This window comes from Phodopus roborovskii, unplaced genomic scaffold (assembly GCF_943737965.1).
Source record: "Phodopus roborovskii unplaced genomic scaffold, PHOROB, whole genome shotgun sequence".
NCBI lineage: Eukaryota > Metazoa > Chordata > Mammalia > Rodentia > Cricetidae > Phodopus > Phodopus roborovskii.
The window spans coordinates 5,471,924-5,499,320 of record NW_026125554.1 but is presented as its reverse complement, the minus strand read 5'-3'; the positions used below and the strand labels follow the sequence as shown (position 1 = coordinate 5,499,320).

At 50.8% G+C, this 27,397-nt stretch overlaps 1 protein-coding gene across 5 annotated transcripts in view; it reads left to right on the top strand.

Annotated features, from left to right (window-relative positions):
- Rfx2 (regulatory factor X2) overlaps nt 1–27,397 on the top strand; it is a 58,185-nt gene that overhangs the window by 9,079 nt on the left and 21,709 nt on the right. For 2 of the 5 annotated variants that reach the window (XM_051177639.1, XM_051177635.1), the window contains exons 1-5: nt 10,598–10,681; nt 20,051–20,142; nt 22,694–22,783; nt 24,175–24,245; nt 24,820–25,081. In XM_051177639.1, coding sequence (XP_051033596.1) covers nt 10,654–10,681; nt 20,051–20,142; nt 22,694–22,783; nt 24,175–24,245; nt 24,820–25,081 — 543 coding nt within the window. In that variant the 5' untranslated portion in view covers nt 10,598–10,653. Of the gene's footprint in view, nt 1–10,595; nt 10,682–11,063; nt 11,088–20,050; nt 20,143–22,693; nt 22,784–24,174; nt 24,246–24,819; nt 25,082–27,397 lie in introns of those variants that run through there. The other 3 variants (XM_051177638.1, XM_051177637.1, XM_051177636.1) reach the window with 3 other exon arrangements.

The window sequence follows — 27,397 nt, the reverse complement described above, 5'->3', positions numbered from 1 at the left end:
TTTGGTTTGGTTTTTTTTTTGTTGTTGTTGTTTTTGTTTTGTTTTGTTTTGTTTTGTTTTTCCCTCCTTGCAACAGCATCTCACTAAGTTTCCCAGATTGGCTTCAAACTCCTGTCCATCCTCCTGCCTCAGCCTCTGGAGTGCATAGTCGGCTGACATACCCCACCAGGCATGGCAAAAATTGCTCTGTTTTAGGCGCCTGCCCTATACATATTTCTGCATATTAGTGCAAGTGCCTCATGTTTCTTGGGAAGAGGCAGCTGCAGAGCATGGTGTGGGAAAGGAGACTGGAGTGGGCTGGCCTCCAAAGCAGATAACCGGTGTCTGCTGCATTTTCAGGGTCCATAAAAATGGCTTTGCTTCATCTTGGCTTAAGGTCAGAGAGTTCAAAACTATGCTTACTCTTCCAAGATTTAAAGTAATAAGACCTGAAGGTCTAAGGCATGGCTACTGTAGGATGTTTGGTCTTAGGTATGGATGTCTTATCTAAGTAATAAGAGACTTGGTCTAAGGTATGATTACTCTTAGCCCTCAAGGCCAGATAATGAGAGATTTATTTTACTGAATATTTGGAAAATTAAGAAATTAAGTCTATTTGTTCCTTGTTTCTTGATAAAGAAGTCTCTTGCCTTTTTCCCTTTTTTGGTTGGGGTATATAGAATGTTGAAGAATAAACTTGGGTCTAGTATTCACTGGATTGCCCTCCTGACTCAATTCTGTGCCTCTATCTTGTCCTTAGTATCTTTTCCTGCCGTTTCTCAATCCACCCTCCCCCTCTCAGGTACAAACTAGGAAGGTCGGCTGGAGCCCCCCCCCCCAAAGAGGGTTCCTACAGATGGCCCCTCAATGTTGGGCACAAGCAAAGGGTTAATAAAGACTGGAGCTCCCCAAAGATGGGTTACTACAGTGCATGAGACAGAAGAAGGTCATGCTGCTGCTGGTGTTTTCTCAGTTGTAGCTAAAAACAGTGTGTGTAGAGGCACAACTAGGGAGATGTGCCAATAAAACTTTATTTGCAGATGTTCAACTGTGATTCCCATTTATTTTAACTTGTCACAAAATATTTTGATTTTTGATGCCTTCCAATCACTTGAAAGAAATGTGAAACCCATCACCTTAGTAGCTGGCAGATGATACAAGCAATTGGTGGCCAGGTTTGTACAGCAGGCCATGGCTCCATGGTGACTGTCCAGTGTGGTGGGTCAAAACCTCAGCATTCATGGTCTCCCTTCTTCTGAGCCATATCCCAGGGAAGCTTACCCCCTGCACCCCCTCCCCTGCCTTACAGGGCCCCATGTATTCCATGCTGCCTTTAAAGTCCCTGTGTAACTAAGGCTGACCTTGAACTCGAGCTTCTGCCTTATGAGTGCTGGGGTGACTGGTGTGAGCCAACATGGTTAAATGGTGCTGGGGATGAACCCAGTAGTTCATGTGTGCTAGACAAGCACTCTACCCACTAAGGTCCCCCCATCCCCCGCCTAACGTTCCCACTTTATGCACAGCTCAGTGGCTTTGGATATAGTCACAACATTGTGTAACCATTACTGCTATTCCAGGACATTCTGTCACTCGCAAAGAAGCTCCATCTCCCGAACAGCCCTCTCTGTCCATCACCCCATGAATCCATTTCCTTGCCTCCGGGTTTCCATGTTCTGGATGTCTGTCTCTGTCACCAAGCCTCAAACCCTGTGGCCTTTGGTGTCTAAGTCTTTCTAGCTAACGTTCTGGAGGTCAGAGACATGACAGGCATCCATGGATGAACTAACTGCATCTGGCAGCCCTCAGTAGCCCCCGTTCCTGGCTCCTCTGCTGATGAGCCTGTGTTTCCACTGAGCAGATGTTTCTCGGGACCCGCTAGCTCTGGATTAGAGGGACACTGTGGTACTGCCTGCACCCCAGAAGGAAGCGGATGGTTCTGGGGCTTCTTGCCTTTGACCACCTCCTCCTACTGCCCTGCTGCCCTTCTACCTAAGAAGCCAAGGCCACAGCTGCTACCTCCACAACCACAACACATGCATACATTTCCCATTCATGGCCTTCCTGCCCAATGTTCCAGAATGTCAGGTAACATCCTGTGACCATCTGATGAAAACATGTCCTGTCCCCAGCAGCACACTAGGATGCCATCTTGCATCCTAAAGGCACCAGAAAAGGTTCTAATGCCCTTGGAGAGCCCTCCCTGAGCCGCACCTCACTGTATCAGGTCCCTATGTGCCTGCTGCAGCCGCATTCCTCACTAGGAACTGCACCCATACTCCCCTGCCAGGCTGGTTCCCCAGCCACAAGTCTGTGCTTGTTGCCTTGAGTACACCAGGGCTGGAGGAGCAGCCAGGCTTCCTGTCCCCAGTCCCAGCTGGGGTGAATGACTTGACACTCAGCACCACCAAAGCAGGGCCCTGCTTCTGCCAGTACAGTCTGCATGCAGCCTGCAAACGCCCTGCCCATGGTGTCCTGCCTGAGTGGAGGGCTCTTCACAGAGCTGCTTGCTGTTCTGGGTAGTTTCTGCTGTAGTCTGCCTTCTCTCTTTAGACAAACAGTTCAAAACAGAATTGCATGAAACATAACTCTAGTGTCAACTCTCCTCCGTTGCTACTTTTTTGAAAATGCATTCATTCTGAGACACTAATCTCAAATATTTTCTTCTTCTTCCCCCATAAATATTCCTGAAACTTGTAGAGTCTTCCAGAAACTACCAGTTCCAATCCCCCACCACTGCCACTCCAGGGGTAAGGTTCATTGCAACTTGTCCAGAAATGCTGCAAACCCAGGCCTTTAGTGTTTCGGGTTCCACATTATGCAATGCCCACCTCCTCTCCTTGCTTCCCATTCACCCCTCAGCCTGGGCTATTTATGGGCCTTGCCTAAGCAAGTGTTTGGCAGCATAAGTGGCCTTTCTAAAACAGGCCAACTGCCCCCCTCCCCTCCCTCCTGTAGGAGACCTCCCCAGCAAGGCCTCTTACACTTGTTTGGTCCCCAAGTTCATTGCTGCAAAGGTCAGAAGGATTTTGACTCTGAGTTTTCGTGCCAGATGTCTCTTGATCACAGGCAATGCCATGGGTGCCTTCTCCAAGGAAAACAGTCCCCCTGCACTGGGGGCGATTCTCAACACTTAGTCCACAAATGTAAATAAAAATCCATATAACATAAAGTTAGCCTTTATATTTTTTATTGCCTTATTTATTTCTCTGTGTGCATACGTGTGTGTGCAGAGGTCAAAGGACAACTTTGCAGGAACTCTTTCTTTCCCACCATGTGGGTCCTGGGAATTGAACTTCGACCCTCAGGCTTACCAGCAAGTAAGTCTTTTATCCATTGAGCCAAACTCACTGGTCCTTTTCCTGTTTTGTTCTGTGACAGTGTCTTCCTATGTTCCTCCTGCCTCTCTCTGCTTTCAGATGCCAAAGTGACAGTCCTGCATCAGCACCAAACTGTCCACCTCCTCTTTACATGGAAACTACTGTGCACTCAAATTACTTAATATTCGAGAGACATTTGAAATACAATCAGGCAATTAACACTGAATCGACAAAGCTCACTAATGTTTTGTGCTGTGATGATTTTACCGTGAGTGTAATTACCCGCATTAAAACACATGGACGCCATTGCTTCCATTTAAGTTGGTGATTAATTAGTTCACCTTCATTCAACAAGCGCAACCTTAGTCAGCTGCCCTGTTGGGTTCTGTGAGACAGGCCATGGAGCGTTGCCGTCAAGGGGGAAAATGTTTGTGCTGGGCCTCATGGCACAGGCCTTTCAGGCAGCCAGTGGGAGTTTGAGGCAGGAAGATTGACAGTTAAAGACCATCCTGGGCAGTTCCGTTGGATGCTGTCATGATAAAACAGTGAAAAGCCTGAGAGCATGGTCAGGGATAGAGTCCCTGTCTAGACTCCCGGAGTGAGGGGCTGGGGGCGTGGTCAAGGGTGGGGCCCCCACCTAGCATGCACAAAAGCTCTGCATTTAACCTCCACTAATTCATTGTTTGTTTGTTTGTTTATTTATTGGTTTTTCCAGACAGGGTTTCTCTGTATAGCCCTGGATATATAGACCAGGCTGACCTCGATCTCAGAGATTCTCATGCCTCTGCCTTTTGAGTGCTGGTATTAAAAGCATGCCCCACCACTCCTGGGCCCACATACATTTTTTTCAAAACAGGTTTGTTGCAGCCAGCAAAGTGTCTTAGTGGGTAAGGACGCTTGCCCAGAACTCTGACTACCCAGTTCAGCCCAAGTCCCACGTAGCGGAAGTCGAGAACCAGTTGGTGGAAATGGTTTACATGTGCACTGTGATGCGGAAGTATACACATGCACACCCTAAGTATAATACAAGAAAAAAAAAAAAAAAGACTCACTGAGGTGTATTGTAGACCACAAAGTGTACCCATTTTGTATATTCACAAAGTTAAGCAATCATCACCACTAACCAGAATATTCTGTGATCTCCTAGGAAACACCATGCCTGTGAGCTGCACCTTCACACTCTCCTCTCTCCAGTCCCAGCACCTGCAGATGTACTTTCTGTCTTTAGAGCAGTGTGTTGTGGAGTCCCATGCTATATGACAGCCTGTGCGATGGCCTCAGTGTTTCTGCACGTTGCTGTGTATGTTAGCTCCTTGCTATTCATAGCTGAGTAATATTCCAAACGGGCATGGAGCATGCTGGGTGCCCGTCCATCCTTCTCCCAGGATTGGCCAAGTGTCGAAAGGAGCTCTGGTGGATGTAGCCCCACACCAGTATGGCCAGTATGTTTCTCGGGTGCATTCCTTACACCTAGCTCCTCCCACCGGGCTTAGAGCAGCTCCTGTGTGGTAGAGCCATTCTGGCTCTTCAGTAAAAGCTGAGTCTGCCTTGGGGTCAGTGAGGAGACAGGTAGCATTCACTTGGAGAGAGGAAGTAAATTCTTGCTTCTATGAGTTCTGTCTCCCTTGTGTTCTCATCACTCTGGCATAGATGGGACCAGAGTCTTCACTCCGGTCCTTGCAGAGCACCACGCTATGCAATTTGTCCTTCAGGAAAAGGACACGGCCACCCCAGCAGTCCTGATGCTTGGCCCTTTGCACTGAGAGCAGTTGCTTTGAGACTGATGCTAGGTGAGAAAATGCTGAAGGAATCCGTGTGGATGATTAACTGTACAAATATTCACTGGACAGCCTAGGCCTTTGAGGGCTGGCTGCCGACCCTTTATCACTATGGCTTGTTTTTAAAATGGCAATGTGACCCCTGGGTGGGGGCATGATGCAGTGGATGAAATGGGTTCCAGCACCAGGAACTGAATTCAGTTTCTACCAACAGGCATTCACTGGGCACCTGCTCTGTGCTGAGCCCACAGGCAGACTCTACGCTGTGGTTATGTGGTCATTGTGCTTCATATGCTCCAGCCACCCAAACCAGGAAAGAAGTCAAAAGGGACAGGAGTTGAGATAGTGGTCCAGGTCACCTAGCTGAAATGAAGATGAGGTGATCTGGAGCTCTGCATTCTCTGGCTTCCAGTCCAGCTTCCTGTGGCCCTGGTTTTCTTCTTCATTCCCTCCCTAAATCTTCCATCTCCTCTTGTCATTTCCAGCTGTTGTCCCATTGGCCGGGAGGAGCACTCTCCTTCTGGATCCTCTGCCTCATTCTCCTGGGGACCCCCATGGCTCCCAATAAGCAAACCCTGGGCTTTTCTTTAAGTTCGGCCTCTAGCCTGGCTGTACCCAAGTTCTAGACTAGATGTCCACCCCTCAGGCAGCTGCCCTTGGGTGCCACCTGACAATACTCTAGGTTCCCACTGCTGCATCAATGCCTGGTCCTGCCTTGTCTGTCTATCATTCCATCTCTCCATCCCTCTAGTGTCTGGCTTATTTCCCCACAGCCTCTGTCTAATACACGTCAGACCTCAGAGTCCCAGGGATCAGAGTGTGGCCACTGCCAGGGTCCTGCAAGCTCTGGACCAGCCAGTGTTCTCCACATGGCAGCTGCTGACTTCTAAATGTGTATCACAAATGTCCTGAGACACCTTCTAGTGGCTTCCCACCACACCCACAGTGGGGGAGGGAGAGAGAGCTTCCATGGGGCCCCATGTGTGTCTTCCTCCATCTCCCCCATCTCCTCTCCCATCTCCTCTCTCATTTCCCGTCTCCTCCTCCATCTCCTCCTCCATCTCCTTCTGTCTGCCATCTATTTTTGGCACAGCATGTTTGTCATCTGACCTTCCATGACCTTGGTGTCACCTACCGCCTCCCTCTTGAGTATCAACACAAGTTCAGGGATGGTCTGCTCTATTGCTATCAGGTTTCTTAGAACTTGGAGCATCACATGGCAAATAGCTCTTGAGTGAATTTGTGGCCAATGGCTGAGCCCCGGGCTCCTAGAGTGCAGTGTGCTGTGTTTGGCTTTAGGGGCTCTGGGCATGTGGGGACATACAGAAGTTTCTGGGACAATATGAGTAGCAGGTGCTGATGTCCTCTTCTGGCTCCTGGTGAGCAAACTCTGGGGTAGAGAGTGAGAGTGAGAGGACAGGTTGCTGGGGGAGTCGCCTTTCTTGTGCACCAGGTCTGCCCCTGTGTCATACCACAGTGACAGAGTCTCAGTTGTCTGTGTACCAGTGGTGACCCTCTGTCTTGCCATGTTCACCCCCTTCACTGCTGACCTTGACTTGAGCAATTGACATAATTGCAGCAACGGAGCCAAGGGCCCACTCCCTGGGCTGTGCTGCTGGTGATGCCAGTGTTGGCTAGTTGTCCATGGCAACCCATGTGCCTGCACAAAACCCACACAGGCTATTAGGAGGTGGAGGAAAGACGGGCAGCCAACAGATAGGCCAGAGTGAGCACAAAGCCAATCACATGTCAGCTATAGTGTTGCCATTCTTGTGTGGTGCTGAGAACATGCCAGGCAAGTGCTCAGCCCTGAACTGTGTCCTCAGCACTGTGTTGTTGTTGTTGTTGTTGTTGTTGGAGGCAGTCTCTCTTCACAGCCCTGGATGTCCTGGAACTCACTCTGTAGAACAAGCTGGCCTCAAACTCACAGAAATCCTCCTGCCTCTGACTCCTTAGTGCTGGGATTAGTCATGTGCCAGCATTCCTGGCAGTATAAAATCTTAAATATGAAATTTACATGGTTAGTAAAAGAAAATGCAGTGGGCGTGGTGCTCACCTGCAATCCCAGCATTTGGGAAGTGGAGGCAGGAGGGTCAGTTCAGGGCTGGAGAGTTTGAGGCCAGCCTGTGCTATGTGAGATCCTGTCTTAACACAAAAAACAAAGCATTTTCCAATTAGATTTCAAAAAATCCCCATGTATCTCTTTCTGCCTTTCCAGAACTCTCAGAACATTTTATCCCCCTTTCCCAAAATTATCCTGAGCTCCTCTTTGGGAGTTGACTTAATACAGAGCTAGGAATGGAGTTGCCAAAAACAGAACAAGACAGACCTGAGCCCATCCTGGTGGCCTGATGGTCATGGGGGAAGGTGCTGTCCTCGGATCTGCATGTAATCAGTTTCTTTAAAAATACGATGTTTATCTTGATCATAGTCACCCCAACTCCTCCCAGATTCATATCACCACCACCCCAAACTCAGTGTCTTTTTTTGTGCTGCCCATGTATTCCTGGGTGTGAGGCTGGCTGACCACTGGGGCATGCTCCTCTACTGGTGGCCACATCCCTTAAGAACGCTGCCTCTGTCACCCCCAGTGGTCACCAGCTGTCAGTGGCTCCTCAGTAAGGGGTCATGAGCCCCTCCCGCTCCCTGCTGCAAGGCCGACTGGTCTCATCTGGTACCCCAACCACAGCTGCTGTGTTCCTGAGTGCTGGGGTCCTGTCCTGTGCAGAAGACAGTAGTTCACTCTGGTTCTGCCTGACCTCGCGCTCTCACTGTCTTCTGTGGTGGTCCCTACAGGGGTGTGGCGTAGATGTCCTACCCCTGGCTGAGCACTCCTCCGCCTTGTTCTCTGCACTTTGGCCAGTTGTGCATTTATGTGTTGACCACCGTCTACTGCACAAAGATACTTCTCGGATGAGGTCTGAGCACTGTTCTCTGGGCTCACAGCCAAAAAGAGGGGACTTTCCTTATGGTGCTCATGGGGCCTGTAGGCACCCAGCCATGAGTCTTTGGCCAGGTTTATCAGGCATGAGTTGGTAAACTTCAAGGCCTGTGGAACTGGCCTTAAAGCAAATCAGAGAGCAATTGGTCACCCCTGCAACACCTGTGCCACTATTGCATGTAGGGGGTATAAGGACTCAGGCATTACGCTGGCCTTTGCCTGCACCTGGCAGAATGCACTCAGGCAGTACCCTCATCAGCCCAGGGTTCCATGGTTGTGGAGTCTACACGAGGGTGCACTTACACTCTTTCCTGCTGTTCCCTGGGGCAGACAGGATGTTTCCTGTCTCCCTCTTCTGTCCTTTCTCTGTTTCTGTCTCGTCTCTTTACCTCTTTTCAACCCCCTCCCCCCCCCCCCGTCTGCTTCCCTTTCTAATAAAATTTCTCACTTAAGCTCTGTCTGCCTGGCATGTTTGTCCCCCACCTTGGTCGCCGTCACCCACCACGGAATCCGCCAGGTTCTCACAAGCTTTGTGCTAACAGGTGGTCTACATTTTACTGCGCTGCCAACTTTATTTATCACTGCTCCCCATACCCACTGTCCTCTTCTGTCTCCTCCCATCAGGCTGTCAGCCCCAGGAGCTGGTCACAATGCAAGTCACACCCCACCCTCCTGTCTTCATCCTTCCTGTCACCCTCAGCAAAAGGCACAACCCCTGTCTGAGTTGACCTGTGGTGACATTCTGGTCCAATCGGCTCTGCCTCAGGCCCTTTGCCCTGATGGGCCCTCTGAGCTGAATGGCTCCATCCCAGTCCTGTTGTCCCACTCCACTGCTCAGGAAGGCAGCAGGCCTTTGAGAACTGAAGCCCACTAGCCAAGCCCATACGCCCTATGCCTGCCGCCTTCCCCTCTGCCACTTACTGCCTTGCCTGGCAGACACTCGAGTCACCACTCGGGCACTGCAGTGCATGCACTACACCACACGTAGATGAGATGGCCCTTGCAGAGAGGCTCTTATGTGGATCACAAGGCAAAGCCCGGGTCATGCAGGCATTCAGGGTGCATTTATTATTTTGTTGCTTTAATTATTCATGTGTGCACATACACGAATGTCACAGTTCTTGTGTGGAGGTCAGAGGACAACTTGCGGGGGGTTGTTCTCTTGTTCTACAGTGTGGGTCCTTCCAATCAAGCTCAGGTCCTCAGGCCTGGCAGTAAGCACCTTTATCCTCTGAGCCACCTCGTTGCCCGCAGCCCCTGCTTTTGCTTGATGCCTGAGAATAATACATCTGCATTGGTCCTCCAAAGCTTTCTTCCCAATACAGAGCAGTAGCTATGACCCCAAAGCAGCAGTCACAGCATCGCCACCCAGTAACCCCCAGCCAGTGACTGCCTCATGTGTCACCAAGCAGTGTTTCAGCCCAGTTCTTTGGAGGACATCCATTCTTTCACATATATTCACCTCCCAGGTGGCAGCTTAAAATTACATTTCTGCACAGTGACCCTGTCTGCACAGGGAGCCACAGGGACACGTGTAATTGACCCGTCTATTGGTGTCTGTGTTTGAGTTAGTGTTGGCCCAAGAGCATGGAGTCCCATGCTTTCTGTCTGACTGAGATGGTTTCTGGGGGCTGCAGAGATGGCTCATGGGTAAAGATCTACCTAAGTTTGATCCCAAGGACCCTTTGGTGGAAGGAGAGAAGAGACTTGCACAAGTTCTTTGAGCTCCACGTGCAAAGGGGATGTGTGCATGTAAGTAAATGTAATTAACGGGAAAAACAGGAGATGGCCTCAGAGCCGTCCCTGAAGTGTCCCTGAAGACAAGCACACTAGGTGTGTGCATGGGACATGGGTCAAGGCTGTCCCTCACAAGGGCCTTCAAGGCCATGCCCTTGAGCCTCCTGCCCAGTGGGCCCTCTGGTCACCCAGCTCCTCTTAGCAACATTGCCTTTCTCTGGGAGGGTGGAAGGCTGAGTGACAGTCCCCATCCTTGGTGGAGTCTCCTGGGGCAGGGCCACCCTGAGCCACAGGTGCTAAGTGGGCCCTCCCATGCTGCAGCTCCTGTGGAATCATTCATGTTAGGCAGCTGCTCTGATCTTACACTTTTCTCAACTAGCTTAACCCTTGGTTCTTTGCCTAGAGAACAGTTGTGTGTGATTTGCTGTCTGAGGGTAGTAAACCCACCCTATTTTCCTCCCCAGCCCAGTGCTAGGAAGGGTGGCAGCCTGTCTGTCCCAGGATTCCTTGGAGCTGCCTTGGTCGGGTCCCTGGGCTTCTGGCCTCAGAACAGATCTGGTGAGCTGTTGGCCTTTCCCAGTTACTATAGAGAAGAAATTATTTGTCTTGCTGTTCAGGCCTCTGAAAATAATAGATTACATATTTGGAAGGGCTTTCTTTTTATTTATTTATTTTTATTTTAGATCTGGTTAACGTGAGATAGAGAAGTTGCCCCGGGGATGACATTGTTTGGTTTGGGAAGTATTCTCTTGGTTGCCGGGCAACCGGTGCTTGGAAACGGGAGTGGACTGCGTCGCCCCTGGCAACTGTTGTTACTCAGCAAACAATGAGGGCTGGGCACGCGGCGCCAGAAGCCTGCCCGGTTCCCATCCAGCATCTGCATGTGTTTTTTTCTGATTAGATGATGGGGGTCAGTTGGGGAGCGCCAGGTAGGCGGCATCTGCTGGGGTCTGCGCTGATGTCCCTGTGTGCACTCGAGTTGTTGCTCAGCCCCACTCACTCTTGCTGAAGTTTTTGGTGGAATTTTAAAATCTAATTCCTGGTGTCTCTAGAGCCCCTATCGGGGCCACCACAATGGAAGACAAGATGGATTCCACTCAGGACTGCCTGGTGTTGGAATCCGAACCCAGACTCCCCTTCCCGTGCTGACATCCCAGCTAACCCTGGAAGGTCAGGGTGACCCCACAGTGCATGCTGAGATGCTGGGGGCAGCCTTGCTGACAGGTGCCCCTCACAGGCCTCTCCAGCCTTAGCTGGATCAGGATCAGACCCATGACCCTCCCACTCTTCGCTGTGGCTGGAGATGGGGACTATTTACCCTGGCCCGTTGCTGAGGTAAACATTCACCCTCCCTGGAGCTCTGCTTGGGCTGGGGATACATCTGCCTCCCTCCTCCAGCTGCCCTGCCCCCATGGGGGGATACTATAAATCAATACTGCAGAGCAGGGGTGGTTTGTGGGGAATTCACCTGGGTCGAAGGTGCTTCCAAAGTGTCCCCAGGGCCTGCCACTAACTCCCTCCTATAACTCCCCTTTCAAAAGATACCTGTTTGATGGATTAATAGAGACTGTCCCCAGCCTTTTATTCAAGTGACTCAGCTCAGGTCTTGGGACATTTGAAAGTGTTGCAAGTTTCTCAACTTTCAGGGTTGCTCTTATCACTGAATGTGACAGTGAACTATTAAAAAAAAAAAAAAAAAACGGAAGCAAGCTCGTTGGATGAAAAACCAAAGGGCAACTCAGCAGATCCACGTCATACACCATGGTTAAGATCTAGTGGGCTGGGCATGGTGGCACTTGCCAGCCACCCCAACACTTGGGAAGTGGAGTGGAGACAGAGTACTTGGAGCTCACACCCAGCCTCACTTACGTCATGGGTTTGGGGCCAGCCTTGGCTGTGGGAGATTCTGTCTTAAACAGGGGCGGCCAAACAATACATTATTATTATTGATTTTTTTAAATTTTTTTATTTATGGTGACTGTATGTACCTAGACATGCCACAGCTCACCTGTGCAGGTCAGAGGGCCAGTTTTGAGAGTTGGTTCCCTCCTGCCACCATAAAGGTCCTGGGGATCGAACTAAGGTCATCAAGTTTGGGGTGAAAATGCGGAGCCATTCCACTGAGCCTAACTGATTTTTGTTTTTTAATTTCCTGTGAAATGCTTGCTCCTTCCAAGTGAAGCTTTGCGTCTTGGGTAGACACTGGGTTGCAAAGTGTACCCGTGTCAGATGATGGAGTCCTGTGTGTGATTAACAAGGCTCTTTCTATCAGAGCGCTTCCAGGTGGGAGTCGGGAAACAGAGTTCGCTGGAGTGGGGAGAATCCAGAGAGCCAGCCCCCCATCACTGGTACAGCCACATGGTCAGAGAGGGCCCCAGTAGGCTGGAAGTGCCACTTGGGCCAGCCAAGACCTTGTTACTGGGTAGGCATGGCCCTCCCCACTGTCTCTAGCCTCATACTCCAGAAGATGCTGTGAGTTAAGAAGACCCATGACCTCTGGGTCACAGGCAAGAGGGACAGGGATAATGCCTCCTGCTTCATCTTCTCCTTGGCTGTCCAGCTGCCCTCTGCCATTAGCCTGGTCAGGGTGCAGTGTTCAAGAGTAAGGACAGTGTCATGAGGGACAGGAGTCAGGTGAGCAGGAGGGGTGACAAGCCAGGGGGCTGCAGGGAGCTGTCCCCAGGCAGGCTGCCTCTCGGCAAGGCCAGGCTGTGGAGTGGCAGGGCTGGGGTGAGCAAGCTGAGCTCTGGGCCCCCAGAGCCCACAGGAGACCAATCTTCGCCTACAGGAAGGGACAGTGTGATGGGAAGGAACACAGGAAAACAGTGAGGAGCGGACATGCTTGGCCTACGGCTGTCAGCACACACTTCTGTCCCCAGGGACCGACCCATGGAGGTCATGGTAGGAGCAGAGGGTGCTCACACTCATCCAAGTGTGGCATTCCACACCTCACAAGCCTTGGTGGCCCAACCACAAGCCAGTGTTGCTCTGAGAAACCCTCTTATAGGTGCCAAGATGGGGTGTCCTGGCCAACTGGGGCCCCTGCAGCCATTCATTCAGTTAATTCAAAGTTCCTGGGGCATGGGCTGACTTAGCTTCCCTTTATGCTTCATTTGTTTGTGTTTGTCTGCATGAGTGTCTGTGCACCATGCATGTATCTGTTGCCCATGGAAGTCAGAAGGCAGCACTGGACCCCTTGGGACCCGTATTACAGACGGTTATGAGCTACCATGTGGGTGCTGAGAACTGAGCCTGGGTCCTCTGCAAAAGTGGTTTTGAGTTAGGGTCTGATTCTGCAACCCTGTCTGGCCTCAAACTCATTATGTAGCCCCAGATGGCCTTGAACTCACAATCCTTGCAGGAATTCTCCTGACTCTGCCTTCTGGGTGTTGAGATGCCAGGTAGGAGCCACCATATCTCAAATGGCTTTTGTTCTTCCCAGGGTGACTTGGGCATCACTATGTAGCCTAGGCTAGCCCCGAATGGAGTTCCTCTTTGTCTCATTTCTTGAGCTCATGGGAAGCAGCGGGTTGGGAGAAGAGTCCCTTTGGGTGGTGGCACTGAGGGCAGAGGTCTGGCAGGTAGCCAGCCCAGCCATTGGACAAGATGAGAAGTGACTTCAGCTCAGTACCCTGAGAAATGTGTGCAATGAAAGCCAGGGCTATCTGGCTTCCCGACCCACAGTACAGCTCTAAAGAGAGGCCGGCCGTGTCTGCAAGGTCAAAAATGGCCATGTTCTGGGAGTGACTCAGCCATGTGAGGTGGGGAGCATGTGTTTGAGTGTGTCTGTGTGACACTTCTACCCCAGCCCCCAGTCACCAACATGGCGGGCTCAGGGCACCCTGACCCAGGGGTGAGTTTACATTCCCCATGCTAACACAAAAACATGGCTCTCCACTCAGAGGGGATAAGAGTTTATTCTGAAGCCAAGTTTGAGTGATTGTGGACCAGGAACACTTGAGGTCCATGTTCAAGTGTGGAAGCCATTCCAGGAAGTTTTACAATAACAAAACAGAGGGGATTGTAGCTGAGGATGGAGGCCTGAGGGACAGCCACCAAACAGTGGGGAAAGGTAGTTGTGGGCCTCAGATGCTCTTGATGACTCAGCTTTTGGGTTGGTGGGAAATGGGTTCTGTTAAATCAAACCCAAAAGTTTTCTAGTCTGGATTTTGGGTCTGATACAGAGAGGCAAGAAATGGCTACTTAAGAGGCTAAGACTAGCCCAAGATAAACTGTAATTAGGCTAGAACCTACAGCATTCCACCCTCCCGTAGTCATTGAAATTTTAATGTCACTCAACCTCTGCAGGCACAGCTCCTTCCCAAGGCTTCTCCCTCATGTCAGAAGCATATATGCATGCATATACACATACATACATACATGCACACACACATAAATGGTAATGGTATTATATTTATCTATGTAATTATAGATATAGATATAGATATAGATACAGATATAGATATAGATAGTTGGTTCTTTGAGACAGGGTTTCTCTGTGTAGCCCTGGCTATCCTAGAGCTTACTTTGTAGACCAGGCTGGCCTCGAACTCACAGAGATCTGACTGTTTCTGCCACCTAACTGCTGGTATCAAAGGTGTGCATCAACACTGCCTGGCTTGTTTGTTATATTTATTATGTGTGTGTGTGGGGGTGTGCATTGCCACAACATATATGTCAAAGGACAGCTTGCAGCTGTCAGTGGGCCCTGAGGATTGGACTTGGGTTTTCAGGCTTGGTGACAAGTGCCTTGACTCTGAAGGTTCACAAGGAGAAATAGTTGCTACTTCCAACTGGAAACCCTGCTGGTGTCAAAGACAAAACTGTTGTGGCCCAGTGGGCAGCTCTGTCCCCAATACCTCATAAGCCAGGTGTGGAGATGGAAGTCACACCCCTGGCATTGCTGTCCCGGAGGAGTGGAGGCAGAGAGATCAGGAGTTCAAGGTCAGCCTCAGCACTCAGTGAGTTCAAGGCTTCTGGAGACCCAGTCTCCAAAAATCTAAGAAAGCAAAACAAAACAAAACAGGAGTGGAGCCAGGCACCCCAAAAGCTCAACTAAGATGGACATTGTCTGGGATACCCCAGCTCTCTGACTTGTCTCCTCTCCCTCCCTCTCCTTTGGCTTCAGAGGGTAATGACTAGGAACACTGAGTCTCTTGGCCCCCATGGATTGCCCTGACTCTGGAAGTCTCACCTGGGGTGGTTCTGTCCCTGAGAGACTCTAGCCCTTCTTGGGGACATGTGTGACTCACACAATTTGATCCTGGTATGAGCACTGCCCAGCCCTGAGTATCTGCTAGAATCGATTCAGGGCTGTGGGGGACAGAATTCACCAGAGAGTAAAAGCCTAGGTTCACAGTGGAGAAGGAGACAGTTTCTCACAAAAAAGGGACTAGGTGCAGCCACCAAGGCCATCTCCCCAAATGCCAGTGTCCCTTCAGCCAGGGCTGAGCAGGGCAGCGCCCCCCCCCTCCCACCCCGCCAACAGGCTGCCATTGCCCACTCTCACACCTGGGTCACCTGCTCTTGAGACCTCAGGTCACAAGGAACCAGGGGACTTGACATCAGGAATATGTCTGTCTGTGTTCAGCAAGTCTGTGGGAGCTGAAACCTGGACCATCTGGCTGGATCTGTCCCCTCTTGTGCAGAGTGGGGATGTAAGTTACATAGGTAGGACCTCTGGTGCCATTCATCCAGATGCCACCAAGACAATCCTAAAATCAACTGAGGCCTGACTCCCCCAAAGCAGAACTTAACCACTAGGCTCCATCCCCAAGACTCCAGGTGACAAAAAGTGACAGGGCCATAGCTTCCCTGGTGAGGTGGACAGTGTGGTGGGGACAGGAAAGGGGAGGAGGGAGGAAAGAGAGGGAGGTAGGGAGGGAGAGAGAGGGGGGAGGGAAAGAGAGAGAAAGGAGATTGCTTAAGGTCACAGTGAGTCAGGGCAGCCAGGAACCCAGCCCAGAAAAGGCTTGCAGCCTCCCGCCCTTCCTAGCCTGCCCACTGGTTGCTAGGCAACCGGAGAGTTTTCCTGTAAACAAAGGGCGCTTCCCCGGCAGATCCACCTGGCTGCAGTCCAGCTCCAGCCAGCTCACTGCAGCCTGTGACTGCCCCTTGGAGTCGCCTGGAGACAGCAGGCCACTGCTGGCCACTTCAGTCTGCAGTGCAGACTCTCCACTTGGCCACTCTGTCAAGTTCAAGTTCAAATGAACAGGATGAATTCAGGATTGGCCTTGGGGCACTTCAGACTTCTCTTGGGCCACTGACCAGTGTGTGGCAGAGCTGGGCCACCAGGGGACCACAATCTAGGCTCAGAGAGGCAGGACGACATGGTGCTCACAGCCTTCAGGCTATTGGTTTCTCTCAAGCTTCTGGAAACCCCAAGGAACGGAACTGGTGTGAAGACAGGCAGAGAAAGTCAGGCCCCCACAGGAGGAAAAACAGGAACCGGTAGAGAAGCTAAGGGCCATGAGGAAGACTCCTGCACCCACTGAGCTCAGCACACGCCATTGCTACTGAAGTCCCTCAAACCTGCATGCAGGCATACAAATGTGCATATATGTGTACAGACATTGCATGCACACACGTGCACAAGTGCAAACACACTAACTGCATAGCTTATATGTGCTGTAGCCCAGGAGGCCAGCTCCCAAGACTGCACCTAGGGTAGTAGGAAGAATGCCTTCTCAGAGCAGCAGGGAACTCAGAAAAATTGTCTTTTCTGTCTTTGGGCTAGACTTTTCTATCCAAGGGTAAAAATAAAGAAACATATACTTTCTGGTAGTAACTTAAGGAAAAAAAAAAAAAAAAAGGAACAAACACATGCATTCCTGATGGCAGTCTTCTGTTTACTTCATCATGAATAATCTCTCTCTCTCTCTTGACAATCGCTGTACATAGTTACATTTCTTTACACACAGTTACATATCTCCCTTTACATACATGCATCTTTTTCCTGCACAGCCACATCCCTCTCCCCTGCTGCAGGTACTTTGTACACAGCCACATAGTTACATTCTCCACACCCACCCACTTCTTCCTTCACACAATCTCTCCTGCACCCACATCTCCCTTCTATACAGCTCCATCTCATATCTCTGCTCACTCAGCTACATGTCTTTACACTTCTTCCATCTCTCACACCTCTCTCTGCACATTCCTTCACACACACACACACACACACACACACACACACACCTCATATCTCTCCTATTCCTTCCTACATCTCTCATACTTCTCCCCTCACAGCAAAGCCTCTGGACAATATGAATCATGTCTTCAGTCACACATCACTTCTTGAGTAAACCATAAGAACAAAAGCCAAACTGATCAGTTTTGTCTCAGGCTAGGGAGGTCTCTCTGACGGGCCAGTGAATAAAGTAAGCTTTGAGTGGTCGGGGTTCCCAGACAGAAAGTGACATTGAAATTCGGGACTTAAACAATAAAACGTTGGCTGAACCTTGAGGTTGGGAAGTATGTGCAGAAAGTCCATTGCTGAGAAAGTTATGTCTGCTAACGTTGCTCATGCTCTGGCCTTGAATCAGCAATAAACACCTGGGAAACTGACCTGTGCATCTGTCTCCAGGGGCAACCAGGGTGCTTTGAATTTGTTCTGAAGTTAAAATTATCTGTCTTTGTGACTGAGAATACTATTACTTTCTTATGTCAGTCTGAGTAATGAAAAATATCCTAGTATTATTGCTGTTCATCAGAATTAATACAATTAAGCAGAAATCATCTTCCTGATCATCCACAGCTTCATGTACGCCCAGTAGATGGAATATGTACACGAGATAAACATACAAGCATTGGAGAAAGTACCCATAGCTGGCACATGAGAAAAACTACATCAGAAACAACAGTCATTCACTCTCAGTGACTCCATGGTCTTTGCCAATTGGGGCTCTCCATCAGAATTATTCATCCAGTAGGTCGACCTGTTAAATACTAGTTGTCACCAGTTGTATACTCAATGGCCTCCTGGCAAGTATGCATCCTCATCCTTTCCTTATTAAATGACAGCCTTTAACATTTTAACTTGAACCATACACTTCCTGGACTGTCCTCATCACCAGTATCCTGAGCTTGAGGCAGAATGAGGAGAAGTGGGGTCATTTGATTGACAGTTGATCCCACAACCTGGGCAGCTACTGAGTGAGGCTCCAGTGACAAAGGAAGACTCACACCCTGAGTGCAGGAATTAAGCAAGACCAGCCTGAGCTGAGGACATGATCCCTTTGTCCCTCAGGGCGGCGGCTGTGTGGTGGTCCACAAACTTTACTCTTGGAAACCTCATGCAACTGTGTATCATGCAGATACTGACAACAAACCCACTGGTCATTTACCATGGCTCTCCCCAAGTGGTGTTTGTTTCTGAGACAGGGACTCACAACCACTGCTGGCCTGGAACCTTCCTCGTGCTGGAACCAAAGGTGTGGCCACCACCTGGTCCATCTTTATACCTTTTTTGTTTCTTGATATTCACATCCGTAGGGCTGGGCTTAGTGGGTGTTCACAGTGTGAAGCCCCAGCCTCTGTCCCCAGCTCGGCAGAAAGGAGATGCGGGTGGCACTCGCCTATCATTCCTGGTGGAGGCAGGAGGATTAGGAGTTGGTCAACCTCAGCTACCTAGGGATTTGTTTTTGTTTTTGTTTTCAAGACTGTTTCTCTGTGTAGCCCTGGCTGTCCTAAACTCAGAACCACCTGCCCTCTGCCTCCCAAACATAGGGATTAAAGACTTGTGCCACCATACCCTGCCTACATGGGGTTTTGAGGCTGGCTTAGGCTACAGGAGTCTGTGGTTCAGAACTAAAGTTCTCAGTCTGCAATTCTCATCCACTTTTTGAGGAAGAACACTGGAGTTTTTGTTCTTGGCCAGGGTGAGTAAGATGGCCACCTAGGTAGGCTGTGCTCAGACACTGTCTCCATACCTCTCATGATGAACACCGGCAGAGGAGCTGGAGGGAGTGGGGATTTCAGTAGACCTGTTTGGAGAGCCGATGAGGTGTGTTACTCAGACATGGAAGCAACTGGGTGTGTCATTTCAGAGGTTCTTGTGAGTCTTTGGTGGCAAGTTTAATTTGACACAGAGCCTCACTCAGTAGTAGCCCAAACTGGCCTGTGAACTCCAGGAACACCGCCCTAGCCCACCCTCACCCAGTCTCTGCATCTGGGACATCAAACCTGTAGTAGCGTTTTACTGGGTTCTGGGATTCGAACTCAGGTCCTTTCGTGGTGGGGGAGTCGAGGGCGGGCGTGGGGAGCGCTTTGCTGACTGAGCTTTTGGCTTAAAACACTGGATTTGTTTTATTCATTCATCACTTGTTAATTATTCCTGTGTATGTATACACGAGATTTTTTTTTTTTTTAACAAAGTATTTTTGTTTTGCTTTTGTAGCCCAGGCTACCTCATGCTCCTGCCTACATCTCGGTGCTCCACAGCTGTGTACCCTGCGCTGTGCGGTTCTGGCGCCATCTAGTGCTATGCTTGGGGCAGCGCAGGCGGGCGCGGAATCCGTCATATCTCTTTGAGCGTCAAAAAAAAAAAAAAAGCGTTAGGGGCTGAGAGATGGCTCAGCGCGGTTAGAGTTGGGTTCTGTTCACACCCGCACGCGTGAAATGTTTTTTAAAGATCAAAAATAAATAAACGACTTTAGGCAGGCAAGGTGGTGGCGCTGGCACCACAGAACCCGGTAGAGGGGGCAGCGGATGCAGACCAAGGCCTGCCTTGGGGGAGACTCTGAGATAGTTCGGCCTGGGTGTAGGAGCTTGGGACTGACCCGGGTCAGAACAAGAAAGGCTGTAAGCTCAGATGGCCCAGCGGGAGAGGCACCCCCACCACCCCACCAAGCAACCCTGAGGGCTGGAATCAATCCCGGGACTCACACAGTGGAAGGGGAGGACTGGTGCAAGCATATGTACAACACACGCATGCACATGTACAACATACATGCATAACACGCGCAGCACAGCACACATGCGTGTGCACAAACACAAATGAGTGTATGTTTTTTTATTAGTTAGTTTATACATTTGTGTGGCCTGGGAGTCAACCTCCAGTATCTTCTTTGAAACAACGTCTCACTGAACCTGGGATTCCAGCCCTGCTTAGTACATGGGCTCTGGGGATTTGAACTCAGGTCCTCAACTGTTTGTGAGGCAGATGCTCTCTCTGTGAGGCTGTCTCCAGGCCTCAGTGGCCAGGGTCCCTCCACGTCAACACTGGTTTACAAGCCGACCTCTTCGGTCGTTCCCCAGGGTGTGTGATCGCCTCTTCAGCATGGCTCTCTCCACTCTAGGTCTGAGCATGCAGAACTCCGAGGGCGGAGCAGATTCGCCAGCATCAGTGGCTCTGCGACCTGCAGCCCAGCCTGTGCCAGCCTCCCCGCAGGTAACTGTGCTCGCCCCACCATCCCCAGAGCTCCCCCTGGTGTTTGAAAGGTGCCACCAAAGGAACCATGGCCTCAGAAGAAGCCATACCCCACCTGTCAAGTGCATTTCTCCCGCACTGGAAACTTGAAAAACCGCGATAAACACAGATGTGGGCAGAATTCTTTGGATGGCATCTCCCATCCTCCTTTTCACCTCTTTTCTCCTTTACTCTCTTCTCCATGTCTTCCACCTCCTCCTCTATTCCCTCCATCCCCTCCTCCTCCATCTTCTCCTCCAGCACAACCCCATATAGCAATGGAGCCCAATGTCTTGAGTGTTTTTTGAACCCATCATCCCCTCCTCCCAATTTCCTTACCTCCTCACCTTCCTCAGCATTTTCCCTCCCCCTTTCCCCTTTCACCCCTCCCCAACTCAGGTCTTGGATTTCTCAGACAGTATTTCACACTAACCCAGCCTGGCCCTGCCTCAGCCTTCTAGGACCTAGAGTTGTGAATCTCCACCACCATGTGCCCCATAGCTTTTACTTGTGAAGCCAGGTTTGGGGGGAGCGGGGGCTCCCTGTGCATCTGACCCTTGGGTGCCCTCGAGGGCTGGTGCCCAGCTTTCTCTCAAAGCCCATTATGTGCTGGTGCCAGCCTGTGCGTCTCAGGTCCCGAGTCCTGCCACAGAGGAAAACACCGTGCTCCAGCTGTGGATCTATCCAGTCTTCCACACTTCCCAATTAAATGCCTGTTCACTGCCCAATCGCACCACCTGCTGTTAGCTGTGGCTACAGACTCAGTGACTCTGTTTCGTTCTGTTACTTTGTTGAGATTAAGCTGACTCGGGACTGTCAGCAATCCTCCTGTTTCAGCCTGACCCCTTCTCCTATCCTGAATGCCGAGGTTACAGGTATTCACCATCACACCCACACACCATGATAACCCTTAATATTTGTGGATTTTTTGGGTTTTGAGGCAGGGACTGATGGTGCCTGAGCCCCTTTTACATGGTGCTGGAAATGGTAGCCAGGGTGCCATTCGTGTTAGGCAAGTCACAGCCCCGCCACACTTTATGTTTGGTTTGGAGTTTTGTTTGTTTGTTTTGAATGAGCTCGGACTCTATTACACAGACTTGCTTCAAATTCACAGCTAATTCTCCTGCCTCAGCTTCCTGCATGCTGGAATTTCAGGGGTGTGCCACCATAGTGGGAGGGAGTATGCTGTATGTGGGCACACACGCCTGTGCGTAGCATGTGGTTGCCAGGTAAAGGGCCCTTTCCCTCTCCACCTTATCCCTAAAATATGGCCTGCCATCGAGCCCCAGTGGCCCTGTTGTCTCTTCCTGTATACTGAGGCCACAGCGACTCGAAGCCACACTGGCTTTTTGTGTGGGTACTAGGATTTGAACTCATGTCCTCAGCTTGTACAGCAAGATCTTTACCCAGTGCAAGTTTCACAGCACCCCTGCCTAATTAGCCTTTGCTTTTTAGAGATTTATTTATTTATGTATACAGTGTGCTGTTTGCATGTCTGCCTACAGGCCAGAAGAGGGTATCGGAACTATTTTAGATGACTGTGAGCCACCATGTGGTTGCTAGGAATTGAACTCAGGACCTCTGGAAGAGCAGCCAGTGCTCTCAACTGCTGAGCCGTCTCTCTAGCCCGCCCCCCCCCCCATTACCCTTTAATTGAGGCTGACACATCATAATTGACACATCATAAAATGGCTCATGTGAGACTAGACTGGTTTTTATTGTATTCACAGAATTCAGCCATCCTTTTTCTCTAGTTCCAGAATATTTCACTACTTGCCACCCCTGTCCCCCAGGTCTTCCCCAGTCAGCAGCCATGCACCCCTTCCCTGTCCTGAACGATTTCCTGTCTCTGGGTTCTCCTGTCCTGGAAACCCATGTCTGTCCTTAAGGTCTCTCCGTATTGTGAGTGTCAGAGTCCCGCTTACTCCAGCGTGAAGACAGACACCACGGTGTGTGTCTATGTTCGTGTGTTGGGGTCCCTACAGTGGCCTGTGTCCCTGTGGTGTTTGTCTAGCTGTAGCTCACAATGGCTGGTCCCTCACCCACAGGCCCAGCCAGTCATGGCAGGACCTTGCTTGGCTTGCAGTGACGTCCTTGAACACTAGAGGACAGTGTGTCCTCACTCATTCTCTCAGCATCACTTACAAAGTGGAGGGTCACAGTCCCCTGTGTTCCCCTCCCCCAGATGCCTCCACACCCACATTTAGTCTTCTTTTACATCCAAGACAGGCAAGATATTGCTCACCAGTGAAGGACAGGTCAGGCCTGGGTCCCCTGCAGAGGAGGAGCCACCTGCTCATCCCAGCTCCTGGGCCTGAACTTCGTATTCCCAATGGGGTGTTTCTGTATGTGCCCACATGTGTGTGGCTTGTGTGCCTGCCTATCTCTGCATCCCCATGAGTCCCTGTGTGTGCGTCTCCACGGGTCCCTGTGTGCTGCTGCAGTAGGAGGGGGACAGCCAAGCAATAGTTCTGAGTGGGTTTTCCCCAGTGCTTGCCTCCAGTGGGTCTGACTGCCCCGTTGTCTGTTGCAGAGGGTGCTGGTCCAAGCCGCAGGCTCGACTCCCAAGGGTGCCCCAATGCAGCCACTCACCCTCCCCAGAGTCCAGGCGGTGCCACCACAGGTAAGGACACAGCTTGGGCATCTGGCAGCTGTGATCAGTCTCTGGCCTATGAGCTGTTTCCTGTTGTCAGTGGTGTCTGCAGTCACCAGAAAGTTCTGGAAGCTCTGTTAAAAGAATAAAATTCACTTACCACAGACACATGCAACAAGTGGAGGAGAGTGGTTTCTCCTTTGTTCTCAGAGGCACAGTGCCAGCTGCAGCAGGCCAGGTGGTCCTAAGCTACCTGAAGCTCTGCAACAGCCAAATAGCTGGAGGATTGTGTGAGGAAGGGACTGAGTACCGATAAAACTTTATGTACAAAAAGGCACAGGGTTTGCCAGGCAGTGGTGGTGCACAGCTTTAATCCCAGCAGTCTAGAAGCAGAGACAGGTGGATTGCTGTGAGTTTGGTGCCAGCCTGTTCTACAGATCGAGTCCAGGACAGCCAGGGCTACACAGTGAAACTCTGGAAAAACCTAAAAAAAAAAAAAAAGTCCCCAGGGCTAAGTTGCCTTTGGTCCTAAGGGAGCTGCCTGGCAGCAGGCAAGGAGTGGGTAACAGTGACTATGTGAAAGACCAGTGAAGGTCACCAGGGTCTCTTAGGGGTCACCAGGACCTGGCCAATGGCTCTGTAGGCAGAGGGCACACAACATCAGCAGGGTCCAGAAGCTTCCCCCACTCTGGGGTGGGGAGGGGAGGCCTCAGCTCCCACTGAGCTATCTCCTGCTGGGTCCAGGCTTCCTCTACCCCCTCCCTGTCCCTGGAGACCCCACACAGAGCTCAGAGCACCCAAGTTGTGGATGGGCTGCTGTAGTCTGGGAGCCCAGAAAGCCATTCCCCAGGCCGCTGAGATGGCTTCCCACAGACTGGGTGGGGAGAGGCTGAAGTTTGGGCCACAACATGGTAGACATCCACTATAGGACATCCGCCCACCGAGGAAGGGGTGGGAGAGGGAGTCGTGGGGGAGGTGAGAGGGGTGTGGGGGCAGCGGGGATGGGGTGGGGTGGGAGAGGTGGAGGTAGGATTTGGGGGATGTGCTATCACGGGTACTGGTATCCCCCTTCGAACTCTGTCCAGCTCGCCTCTGTTTCCAGCGTGGGCCCCGCCTTCCCCGCCTCCGCACCCAAGAAAGGGACCACACACCCGCTGCTATACCTGAAACAGGGAGCTGTGTGGGACAGAAGCTGCTTAGCTGCCACAGAAGTAGAGGGTCATGGATTCAAGGTCATCCTGGGCTACATAGTTCAGGTCCAGCCTGGGCTACATGAGACTGCCTCAGAGATAAATAAATATCTACCTACCTAAATAGATAGTTAGGTACATACATTAATCACTAAGCTCCATGCCTGTGGACTCTAGCTGCAGCACCTACCAGCGAGACCTTGTATGACATGCACCCACGTGTCGTTGCAGGTTCAGCACGTGTACCCTGCGCAGGTGCAGTACGTGGAAGGTGGAGACGCGGTCTACGCCAACGGAGCCATGTATGTGCTCCCTATGGGGCGCTGGACTCCATTGCTCTCTATGGAGTCTATGGAAACGTTTGAGCATGTTCTCCCTGCCTGATCATGTCCCTCCTTGACCTGAGGTCCGAGTTCAGAACCACAGGCCTTTGTGCTCTTGGATTCTAGAAAACTCGATAAAAATATCAAACCAAACCACAGTCCCCTGGAGAGCAATGGCCTGGGAACTTTCCTTCTGGGCCATTTACAAAGCTTATTTTCCAATTTTTAAGAAAGTTCGGGAACTTTCTAGAATTTTCTTTCTTCTGTCTCTTTTGTGTGTGTATTTGTGTTTATTGGGGATACATACACATCAGTTTGTGTGTCTGCATGCTCCTGTTTTAGTGTGCGTGAATGCAGTGCCCATCGAGACCAGCAGGGGGCGTCAGGTCCCTTGGTGCTGGAGTGACAGGTGATTTTGAGTGGCTGTGAGCCAAGTGGGTGCTGGGACCGGACCTGGGTTCTGTGCAAGTGCAGCTCTGAGTCTTCTTTCTTCCTTTTGCTGTTTTACTTGCTTGTTATTTGTTATAAAATGCTGGCACTTTCTGTCCCACAGCCGAGCAGCCTATGCCTACAACCCAGACCCTCAGCTCTATGCCCCCAGCAGTGCGGCTTCTTACTTTGAGACTCCAGGTGGCGCTCAAGTTACAGTGGCGGCCTCGTCCCCACCGGCAGTCCCTTCTCATGGCATGGTGGGCATCACCATGGATGTCGCAGGGACCCCCATCGTTTCTGGTGCAGGAGCCTACCTCATCCACGGGGGCATGGACAGCACGAGACACTCCCTGGCCCACACTGCACGCTCCTCACCTGCCACGGTATGTACAAAGGCCCTGCAACTGCGGGTAGCCCTGCTAACCTTGGCATCCTTCAGGAGGGGAGGGGAGTAGGAAGGACCAGGTCATGGTCCTGTCGAAGCTGAGGCACTGATGAACAAAGACGGCCGGCAGCATGCTGGGACCTTTACCCCATTTTCCCACTAGGGAAAGACAAGGGCCTTGAGAACGTTGGGGAGCAGAGCCTCTGCTGGTGGCACCGTTTGCTGTCCTAGTCATTACTGTTTTCAGAGGCAGCCCCTGGGAGCCTGCCCCCAACAAGAGTATGCGCCTCTGCAGGGACTCAGCCTCCTGAGTTCACTGCCTTACATATAGCTTGAGTTGGACTTTGGGGGTTTTATGGGGGGAGGGGTGTTGAGACAGGGTCTTGCTGTGTAGTTCAGGCTGGTCCGGAACGTCCCCTGTAGTATAGGCGATCATAGGCTGACCTCATCCCCACGGTCCTCTGCCCCAGCCTCCCAAGTATCCAGCTGTGTCTCAGTTTTTTATGTATATTGTTATTTTATCATTTTTTAAATTGCCACATAGTCACACCCGTTCTGATGCAGAACCCTGTAGGATTTTATGTGTGTGTAGGTTCCTGAATTCTCATGGCACACATGCTCCCACCTGTCCCCCAAAAGTCTCACCTACAATGCTGTCAGCTGTCGATCTGTTCTTTGTCGCTGTGGTTTGACACTGGTGGGCTTTCAGAAGTGGAGTCAGTGATTGCCCCTGGGGCTGGCCTCCTGTCCTCAGCATTGGCCCTCAAGACCCCTTGACATGAGTCCACTGTTGTCTCCCCTTTTGGGGTTAGGGGTGGTAAACGCCTCCAAGTGGGTTGTGCTGTGCGGTCCACTTCATTCGAAGCCACCCATCCATTCCCCATTTCCCAGTGGTACATTTAGCCACCTGTCGGGGAATAAGTGTTGCTTCCTTGCAGGCACTTGGAGCCATTGACATTTTTTTTTATTATTATTATTTTCTCCATCCTGGTAGGCAAGTCACAAAGCCTCTCTGTGGTGGTGATTTTTTAGCTGGGAATACAGGGTGCTTGTCCTGTGGTTGAACATTACTTGAGCAGTCTGTTTATGGCTGAGCCAGATAAGTGTCTTCCTGCTCCTGAGTGTGGAGAAAGCTTTATGTCCCATCAGATACATTTAAATTGAAGCCCTTGGGAGATGCCTCAGTGCTTAAATGTGCAAGCGTGAGGACCTGAATTCGAATCCTCACACTCCACATGAGTGCTGGGGAGGCACACATGCAATTCCAGGGTCCCTGCAGCATGCTCCCTAGGGATGAGCAGTATCCTTGAGCTCTGGGTTTGACTGAGAGAGCCTGCCTCATTGAATACAGTGGAAGAGCAACCTAAAATGTTGGACCTTGGCTTCCACATTCGTGTACAGACACACACATCCACAAACGTGCAAATGTGCATACCATGCACATGCTCAAACATTCATACCAGCTCCACACATTCTTTCTTCTCATGTCCACAATGACCCCAGCACCCAGTTCTGAGGACAGGTGTGACATCAGGCCACTCACTTCCTGAGGGTTGTGAGGTCCCAAGGCTTGCTACTCTTGTTTGCATTTACCTGGCCACCAGCACCTGAGTCTGGCAGCATGTGACACCACAAGACCTCCTTGCCTCCTGCGTAATATTCACAGCCAAGAGCATTTCCATAATATGCTATCAGCTTAGGTAGCCTGCTCCACATATGGCTGTCATGTCACGGACCCCCACCCCCAGAAACAGCAGTGTATCCATAGTGTGTCTTAAAGGAGTCAGGGACAGCTCTGTGGCTAAAGTACTTAATTTGCGAACATGAGGACCTGAGTTTGGATGCCCAGAACCCATATAAATGCCACACAGATGGATGGGCATGGGGCCCACCCTTCGTTACAGCCTCGGGAGGTAGAGGCGGGATGCCCAGAGCAAGCTGCAGTCAAGTCTAGCCATATCTGCAAGCTGTGGTTTGAACTCAGAGACCCTGCGTCAGTGAACAAGGCGGAAGAGGCATGAAGAATGATTCCCAATGCCAGCGTTAGGCCTCCCACACATGCATCTGCCCACACACATGAAGAGAACAGGGGAAATCACGTGATTGTTCTTGGCGTTTCTTTGTGCCACTTGTCTTGGTGGAGATCTTGGTTGTTGAATATAAATGGTCTTTATGTTATAAAGAGATTAACATTAATACTAAAGATAGAAAATTTAGGAGCTGGAGAGATGCTGAGTGGTTAAAACTCATGCAGAAGACTGGGTTCACACCCAGGTCAGGTGGCTCACAACCACCTAACTCCAGCTCCTAAGGA